Source organism: Xenopus tropicalis, chromosome 8, assembly GCF_000004195.4.
Source record: "Xenopus tropicalis strain Nigerian chromosome 8, UCB_Xtro_10.0, whole genome shotgun sequence".
Classification (NCBI taxonomy): Eukaryota; Metazoa; Chordata; class Amphibia; order Anura; family Pipidae; genus Xenopus; species Xenopus tropicalis.
Genome location: NC_030684.2, coordinates 54,762,538 through 54,772,057, shown reverse-complemented (window position 1 = coordinate 54,772,057; position 9,520 = coordinate 54,762,538). Strand labels below are relative to the sequence as shown.

Genomic DNA, 9,520 nt, shown 5'->3' with positions numbered 1-9,520 from the left:
GTGATGATACCTTTACGCTTGACCTAACTCAAGACATGGCCTGGATGGAAAACAGATAAGCTAAGATTAGTCCAAAGACCATATGTAAATCTGCATTAAAGACCTGTGTCGGACTGGCCCACCAGGATACCAGGAAAACTCCCAGTGGGCCCTCCTGCTCCTGATCATTTGGCCTGCTTCATGGTCATTCCCTATTTCTGAATGGGAACAAAGACACTTGATAGAGGGAAGAATAGATATAAGCATGTAAATAAAAGAGACCAGGAGAATAAAGAGGCTGGGTGAGGAAAGGAGGAAAAATAGTTTGAAGAGTGAGCCTAGGGTCTAAGGTTTTCTGGTGGGCCCCTGGGGGCTCAGTCTGACATTGTTAAAGACCATATTCTGAAAAGAAATACAGGGCATTAAGAGGGAAGGAAAATTTTATAATTTATGAGTAACTTGAGTGGAGACCAAGAGATTCAGTTGTAGTAACAACTAAATCTCTTGGTCTCCAATGCACGAATGGTGGTTTTTGAAAAGGGAATGAGATGATGCAAATAGCAAAAAAAAAAATGAATTAAAAAATAGCAGGGCTGGAGATGGCTTTTTTCAGGGCAAAAATCATGATACATATCTCTACAATATATACATTTTACTTGAAAAAAACTACTACAATATATAAAACAACTAATTTTCTGAGCAAGGACATTTTCCAAGATTTTTCTGTAGTTTTCTATTTTTCAGCGTTGCTTTCTATGGGATGTTACTGGCAAATTGTCCTATTATTGCATTCATTATCTGCATCATTTGACTAAGCAAATATCCAGCACTCATATTATCTCTTTGTACAGATATTGTGAATCTGTTTTAAGGAAATTTTGATAATAATCCTTTATCCTTTATAGTGTCATTAACACAAAACCGATTATCTTACCTTTATGTCTTTATGCTAATATTAGCGCATATAGTTATCCTTCACTGAATGTGAGTGGTCATATCATAAACAACATAGTGATCTTGTCACAAAGTTTACATAAAGCAGAGACATAGGGCAACAATTATTATCCCACCTGCTGTTTTGTACAGCAGGTACAGGCCATTCAAACCTTTGTTTAAATCCCAGATCTATTTATCAAATCAGGTCCAGCAGCTGCTTGCTAAGTACTACAGTTGTAGACAACACCTCAGTGGTGCCATTAGATCCCAGTGGTGCTATTTGATGCCCTTTGCTAATTACTGAAATGGTAAATAAACTAATAATAATGCAACTTGTATGTAAAAAAAAAAGTTGGCTATTCTAAACCAGAACAAATTGGTACATCTCTTTATCACCTAAAAAGTGATTTTATTCTTCCAAGTCTTCAATAATTCTTCAACCAAACCACTTTTCTGCCTGGTTCAATCACACAGTCTATTTATGGCAACGGGACACATTCACTCATCACTAGTAAAGGATAATCATTGTACTGTACTTTAAAAAGCAGGCCACACTTTCAATTATTTCATGGGAGTATATCTTATAAAGCAGATAGCACTGCCACATGTAAATGGAGAGTTAAAGGTAGTTACAGTATTTTCCAGAAATGTAACAGATATTTTTACAACTAGCTTATAGAGGCTGACAGCAGATGGCTGGTTTCACCTGGTTTAACTCTTTGCAGACTGCGTAACTCATTATCCGAACGTGGTTGATGTTCTGTCCTCCCTACGTATTACCCTGGGGCAGTGTGTAGTTCGACATACAGTTAAACTCCTCCCTTCATCAAGTCAATGAGACAGGTTGGTAGGCTTCATTTTATTAACAAAGGGGAAGGTGTGAAACTGAGGAAAGAGAAATATGCAGCACTTACTATACAGTAAGCAAATACAGTAAACAAACATTATGGTTTATACATGTACAAACACATAAAAGATGAGAGGCATCTGAGTGGGGGTTAAGGCCTAGATACCTGGGTAAGAACAGATGTGCCCTGAAGTGACTGCACATAAACAATTATAAACCACATTAAGGTATAAACATGGAAGATATATGTTTGTATTATTAACCTAGGGGTTGGGGATGGATGTTACCTACCAACGATGCTTCCACGGGGCTGGATTGGGTAGGATTATGCAGGATTGCTATTGCACTGTTAATGCTGCTAAGATGGCAGCTATACTGAACCTTTTCCTGTATTACCCATGGTCACATGGTAAAGTATGGTAGGCTGAAAAGGACATTTCTTTAAACAATCAAAACATATACCTCAAGAAACCACAAGGTGGTGCAATAAAACAATAAAACAGTGCTGGAGGCATAACACTCCCCGTCTGATACTGTAAGATATCACCCATTTGAAAGTTCTGTGGAAGAAAGCAATAGGATTAGTTCAGATATAGGTCTAAGGAAAAGTTTAGTCTCATTCTGCCTTACAACCTTGACCTCCACTTTCCGGACTTTTCCATCCTCACTTGGGAAAACTCTGGTGATAAGTCCTAGAGGCCACTCATTTCTCTTGATCTGAGAGTCTTTCATGAGAACAATGTTGCCAGGTTCAATGTTCTGTTTGTCAGACTGCCACTTATTCCTAGACTGTAAGGTGAAGATGTACTGCTTCTTCCATTTGTCCCAAAAGGTATTAGCAAGACTTTGAACTTGTCTCCACTGGCGCTTATATAAGTCTTTGGTATCAAACTCACCAGGAGGAGCTTTGATGGTACTGACCTTTTGAGTAAGCAAGGTGGATGGAGTAAGTATGAAGGGATCCTCAGGGTCATTGGATACAGAGGTCAAAGGTCTGGCATTCATAATGGCTGCTACTTCTGCCATGAAAGTAGTGAGAGTCTCATGAGTAAGCCTTGTTGACCCTTCCTGTAAGAACATAGAATCAAGAATTCTGCGTGCTATTCCTATCATCCTTTCCCAAGCACCTCCCATGTGGGAAGAATGAGGAGGGTTGAATGTCCATGCACAACCTTGGTCAGACAAGTATTTTTCAACAAGATTTTTGTCAATGTTTGAAGGAATGTTTAGCTCTTTACAGGCTCCCACAAAATTAGTCCCTCTATCAGAGTAAATGTTTTTCACTGGCCCTCGAATTGATATGAATCTCCTGAGAGCATTGACAAAACTGGAAGTATCCATGGATTCAATAACCTCTATGTGTACTGCCCGGATACTCAAACAAGTAAACATTACTGCCCAGCGTTTGCTATTAGCGTGACCCCCTCTAGTATGGCGTGAAGTCACAGACCAGGGGCCAAATACATCAAGGCCAACATTTGTAAATGGAGGTTCAGTACTAAGTCTGTCTGCTGGCAGATTAGCCATTTTCTGAGTCTGAAACATGCCACGAAGTTTCCTGCAAGTGACACATTTGAAGATAACACTACTTACAAGTTTCTTTGCTCCAACTATCCAGAATCCTGCTGCACGCAGGGCACCTTCTGTAAACAGACGTCCTTGGTGTCTTGTCTGTTGGTGATAATGTAGAACAAGTAAAGATGCAATGTGATGATTGCTGGGAATTATCAGTGGGTTTTTCTCTTCTTGTTCAAGTGTAGCTTTCATGATGCGACCACCAACTCTCAGTAAGCCATTTTCATCAATAAATGGGTCAAGTTTCTTTAACACACTGTCTTTGGAAATAGCCTTTTTGCTTTTGATACACTCAAGCTCTTTAGCATATGTTTCCTGCTGTACACTTAGAAGACTGATGTTTCTGGCTTGCTCAAGTTCATCAACGGTATGTGCCCTTTGACAGTAGTGCCAGCCTTTGCAGTTGGATGTTGAAGGGAAACCCTTCTTGAAGAACTTCACTATATGAAGCAGACAGGTAATAGATCTGACTAGAGACTTCCAAGTGGAGAACCTCTTGAAGCGATGAGACCCAAGGTGCATACTTGAAGTATCAGTGCAGAGTGTAGATACTTGTGGACGAATCTCTGGATCAGATGTTGTATCAATTAGTTCATACCCATCAGCAGGGTCATTCTGTTCAGATGAATACAGGAAAGAAGGCCCTGTAAACCAGGAGGTTTGTTTTAAACAAGCTGCGGGTACAGCTCTTGTTGCATGATCTGCTGGATTTTTCTCAGAAGGTACATAGTGCCATTGTTTTGGGTGTGTTGATCTCCGTATGCGCAGAATTCTGTTGCTTACATAGACATAGAATCGTCTGGTCTCATTGCAGATGTAGCCCAACACTACCTTGCTATCTGTGTAGAATTCAGCCTCACTTAGTTGAAGATCAATTTCTGAAGTGATGAGTTCAGCCATTTCCACTGCTAACACAGCTGCACATAGCTCTAATCTGGGTATAGTGTGCTCAGGTTGTGGAGTTAGTTTTGCTTTACCCATAATGAATCCAATGTGGCACTGTCCTTTGCAATCTACAGTCTTAAGGTAGGCAACAGCAGCTATTGCTTTGGTTGAAGCATCGGAAAATATACAAAGCTTCCTTTCTTTTATTCCTGCAGCAGGAGTACAAGTGTATTGCCTTGGAATTTGAATGCTAGACAATGCTCCTAAAGAGTCTCTCCATTCTATCCAGACTTGTTCCTTTGCTGCTGGGAGTGGGGAATCCCAGTCACAAGATTCCACAGTTAGTTCTCGTAGTAGAGCTTTGCCTTGAACAGTCACTGGAGCTGCAAATCCTAGAGGGTCATACAAACTATTTACTGTAGATAAGACTCCTCTGCGAGTGAAGGGTTTCTCATCCTTGTTCACTTGAAATGTAAATGTGTCAGATTTCAAGTCCCAGTTTAGGCCAAGGCTGCGTTGTACAGGTAATGTGTCTGTACCCAAATCTAGGTCTCTTAAATCATTAGCATGGTCTTGGGAAGGGAAGGCTTTCATTACCTCTATGCTGTTGGAGGCTATTTTGTGCAGTCTGAGGTTGGAACAGGCTAGCATGTCTTGTGTTCTCTTAAGCAGACTGATTGCTGTCTCCTCAGAGGGTGATGATTTCAGACCATCATCTACATAAAAGTCTCTCTCAACAAATTGTGTGACATCTCTGCCATAGTCAACTTCTCCTTCCTGGGCAGACCGTCTGAGCCCATATATGGCCACTGCAGGGGAAGGGCTGTTTCCAAACACATGCACTTTCATGCGGTACTCTAGGACATCTTTCGCTGGATCATTGTCTCTGAACCAGAAGAATCTCAAGAAGTTCCTATGATCTTCTCTCACAAGAAAGCTGTGGAACATTTGCTGGATGTCTGCTATAAAGGCAATAGGGTCTTTGCGGAAACGTATGAGTACCCCCAAGAGTTTGTTGTTGAGGTCTGGACCTGTTAAAAGTACATCATTTAGGGAAACACCGTCATATTTGGAACTGGAATCAAACACAACTCTGATCTGACCTGGCTTCTTTGGGTGGTATACTCCAAAGATTGGCAAGTACCAGCATTCTTCTTTCCTTGTAATACTAGGAGCAGTTTCTGCATGACCATTCTCAAATATTTTTCCCATGAATGTAAAGAAATGTTCTCTCATCTCTGGTTTCCTTTGGAATGTGCGAGTGAGAGAAGTGAAACGTTTGAATGCCTCTTCTCTGTTATTAGGAAGGGAACGTCTATGTGGTTTGAAAGGAAGTGGGGCTACCCAGCTGTTAGCATTGTCTTTACACATACCTTGATCCATGATTTCCAGGAAGATTTTGTCCTCTATGGAAAGGGAAAGTTGATTGTCATTTTTGGATCTCTGGAACACGTTGCAACCCAAATGATCATCATCCTTAGCGCAGGGATAGCTCTCTCCTAAGAGGTTGGTTAGATAAGCGTTATTCTGAATCTCTTTAATCAGAAAGCGATTTAGACATGGTTGAAAAAGAGAAGGGCGGCCATTCTCTAATGTGTTAGTATACAGAGTGTTGATGTTGGTTGGCCTGTGTACATCTCCCAGGCATACATCACCTATGATGACCCATCCAAGGTCTAGCTTCTGAGCATAAGGTGCATTGTGAGGACCATTTATCTGGTCCCTTGCTTTGTGGACCCGTAGGATATCTCTTCCAAGAAGAAGCATTATCTGGGCCTTAGGGTCAAGTTCAGGGATTAAGTGCGTTATACATTTCAAGTGTGCATGGTGCAGTGCTGCATCTGGTGTAGGGATCTCAGTCCTATTATCTGGTATCCGACTGCACTCAGTTATAGGTGGCAAAGGCAAGCATATTTGTCCATCTATGGACTCTACTTGGTAGCCAGATGCCTTCCTCCCTGCTGTCTCAATAACTCCTGCACAAGTCTTTAAGGAGTAAGGAATGCTTGGGCCTTTGATATTGAATAAATCAAAGAAGGCTGGACAGGCTAGAGATCCATTACTCTGATCGTCCATGATTGCATAAAGTCTAATAGCTTTATCACTTTGGCCTTTCGGGTATACTTTGACTAAGCAGATTTTGGAGCAGGATCTGCCACCTATGGCTCCTTTGCAGACTTCTGTACATTGTGAAGTGACCTCTGGTGTAGTTGTAGCAGTGTCACCTTCCTCCCCGCCATGCTCGCTAGTACCCTTGTTGTGAGGTAATGTCCACGGGGCTGGCCCAGGGTGTAATGCTGTGTTGTGGTGTGTGCTGTCACATTCTGTGCATTTTACACTGACCTTACAGTCCTTGGCAAGGTGAGATGTTGATGAGCAGCACTTGTAGCAGATGTGGTTTTCCTTTAGGAAGGCTTTGCGGTCATCTATGGACTTTCCTCTGAAGGCTCTGCATTTCAGAAGAGGGTGAGGCCTTTGGTGTAGGGGACACTGCTTACCAGGGTCTTTGTTGTTTGTCTCCTCCTGAGAGCTGTCAGCAGACCTGTGGAAAGAACCTAAAGAGGAAACATTAGTTTTGTGAACTGTTACTGCTTTGCGAGTATTAGGTACTGAAGGGGTGGCATGTGGCAGAGTGAGATCAAAACTGGGGTCATTCCTCATCTTGGCTTGCTGGTATACAAAGTCCACAAACACAGTGAAGGGGGGAAATGTGACATTGTATGTTTGTTTGAATTTAGACCCATGTACCATCCACCGTTCTTGCAAGTTGTAGGGTAGCTTTTGCACTATGGGGTTAACACCTCTGGCTGTGTCCAGGAATGCAAGTCCTGGTAAGTCTCCTTCGGCTTTAGCAACCTGAAGTTCCATTAACAGGTCACTTAGTTCCCTAAGTTTTTGGTAACCTTTATTGGATATTTTAGGGAAATCATCAATTCTTTTGAAGAGGGCATTCTCTACTACCTCTGCTGAACCATAACACTCGTTAAGTCTGTGCCAGATCATCTTGAGACCAGTCTCTGGGTGGTTTATGTTGATCACCCTGATCCTTTTGGCATGCTCTGCAGACTCAGTGCCTAAGTATTTGATAAGTAGGTCTATCTCCTCACTGTATGATAGGTCTAAGTCTCTGATCGTGTTTTGAAAGGAGGATCGCCAGGCTCTGAAGCCTTCTGGGCGGTCGTTAAACTTTACAAGTCCTTTGGTGATTAACTCACGCCGGGCAAAGAACTTGGCAAAGTCCATTGTGGCCTGGTTGGCACCATGGTAGGTAGGTGGATGAGTGTTATAGTGAGAAGGTGTTGTGTAATCATACCTGTCTGGAGGTTCTTCTTTAGGCTGACTTGTGACATACCGCCTTAACATATCAGAGGAAGTAGTTGTAGGGTTACCCGTAGGCTTGGGTACCCAGCTGATGTGAGTGCCATAAGCAGGATCATTTTGCTCTGTGTTACCTCTCTGGTGCACTTGTGACTTGCTGCTGACTTCTTGAGTCGTATAGCATTGTTGGTCTGGCTCTCTGGTAGCGTGTTGACCTGGTTCTTGTGCTGAAAGAGAATCTGTGTTTTGTTTGGAGTGCTGCTGGACATACTCAGAGGTGCGCTGCAGTGGGTCTTGACCTTCAATCTCTAGATCTGGTGCCCTGCTGTGTCTTTCGCTGTCAGGGTATACGATTGCCTCTAGAGCTTCTGCTTCAGCTATGGCTGCTGCAGCTTCCTTCTCTATGGCCAGCTTTTCTAGAGACGCTTCTAAGCGTGCATTCTCTGCTTCTAGGCGTGCTTTTTCTGTTTTTGCCTCCATCTCCCTTTCTGCAAAGGAGACTCGGGCCTTGGCTGCTTCTGCCTTCGCGCGGGCAATTGCGGCCGCATTGATGACAGATGAGCGCTGGGAGGAACCCGAGACTTGGGACCTTGTTGTTAGTGAGGGTGTCCGTTTCTGTGACATTATACAATAATGGAGAAGTCTTCAGCCTGCTGTAGCTGCTGTGGCTTCTCTGGGCTACCGTGACTTAGTAGCAATGGCTGAATTTAAAGATTGCCTGCACTTGCAGTGTAGCTCCTAGCTTGTCCTGCCTGCTGTGCAGCCGTTGTTTCACTGTTCTGTCCTCCCTACGTATTACCCTGGGGCAGTGTGTAGTTCGACATACAGTTAAACTCCTCCCTTCATCAAGTCAATGAGACAGGTTGGTAGGCTTCATTTTATTAACAAAGGGGAAGGTGTGAAACTGAGGAAAGAGAAATATGCAGCACTTACTATACAGTAAGCAAATACAGTAAACAAACATTATGGTTTATACATGTACAAACACATAAAAGATGAGAGGCATCTGAGTGGGGGTTAAGGCCTAGATACCTGGGTAAGAACAGATGTGCCCTGAAGTGACTGCACATAAACAATTATAAACCACATTAAGGTATAAACATGGAAGATATATGTTTGTATTATTAACCTAGGGGTTGGGGATGGATGATACCTACCAACGATGCTTCCACGGGGCTGGATTGGGTAGGATTATGCAGGATTGCTATTGCACTGTTAATGCTGCTAAGATGGCAGCTATACTGAACCTTTTCCTGTATTACCCATGGTCACATGGTAAAGTATGGTAGGCTGAAAAGGACATTTCTTTAAACAATCAAAACATATACCTCAAGAAACCACAAGGTGGTGCAATAAAACAATAAAACAGTGCTGGAGGCATAACAGTTGATGTTTCATATAGACATTTTACAGTGATCTCTTCTTACTGAACCCATCTTTAGTTGTGTTTAGTAAATGTGATAGATCTACTGTACCTCAATACCTCCATATTCTAAATACCAGGAGATCCATTTCTTATGGGATTTATTATAATCAATCAACAGGAAACATGCAATTAGAGGTCTGCTACCCAAATATTGTTTTTTGCCTTAATACTCATATTTTTAACCACATCCTCCCCTTACATGTTGTGTGATTTATTTTGTTCTTCTCAACTTTCCTCTTTATTCCTAACATTTCACTCCCCCAATCCCACACACCTTAAACTTAACCCTTTTATCTCTTTTATATTTTAAGCTTTTCCTTTTCTCCCATACTTTGTCTATCTCTGTGCCCTCCAAACCTGGTTTTCCTCTGTTTCTCTTCTTTATCTTAGATCAGTGCTGTCCAACTTCTGTGGTGCCGAAGGCCGGAATTTCTCTCGCATACATGGTGGAAGCCAGTTTGACAACTCCCCCTTTTAAACCACACCCACTTCAAACCACACCCATTTTATCACAATGATGGTAGTGCAACAATATTGCATTACATTTTTAAACA

At 42.2% G+C, this 9,520-nt stretch overlaps 2 protein-coding genes across 2 annotated transcripts; both read right to left on the bottom strand.

Annotated features, from left to right (window-relative positions):
• Positions 1–2,207: 2,207 nt before the first annotated feature.
• Positions 2,208–5,766, bottom strand: LOC108647869. The gene is made up of 2 exons (XM_031892004.1): positions 5,596–5,766; positions 2,208–5,253 (listed from the first exon to the last, which is right to left on the bottom strand). The coding sequence occupies exons 1-2, from the start codon at positions 5,603–5,605 to the stop codon at positions 2,306–2,308; spliced, it is 2,958 nt and encodes a 985-aa protein (XP_031747864.1). The 5' UTR covers positions 5,606–5,766; the 3' UTR covers positions 2,208–2,305.
• Positions 5,607–8,394, bottom strand: LOC105946345. The gene is made up of 2 exons (XM_031892005.1): positions 6,566–8,394; positions 5,607–5,721 (listed from the first exon to the last, which is right to left on the bottom strand). The coding sequence occupies exons 1-2, from the start codon at positions 8,162–8,164 to the stop codon at positions 5,629–5,631; spliced, it is 1,692 nt and encodes a 563-aa protein (XP_031747865.1). The 5' UTR covers positions 8,165–8,394; the 3' UTR covers positions 5,607–5,628.
• Positions 8,395–9,520: the final 1,126 nt, after the last annotated feature.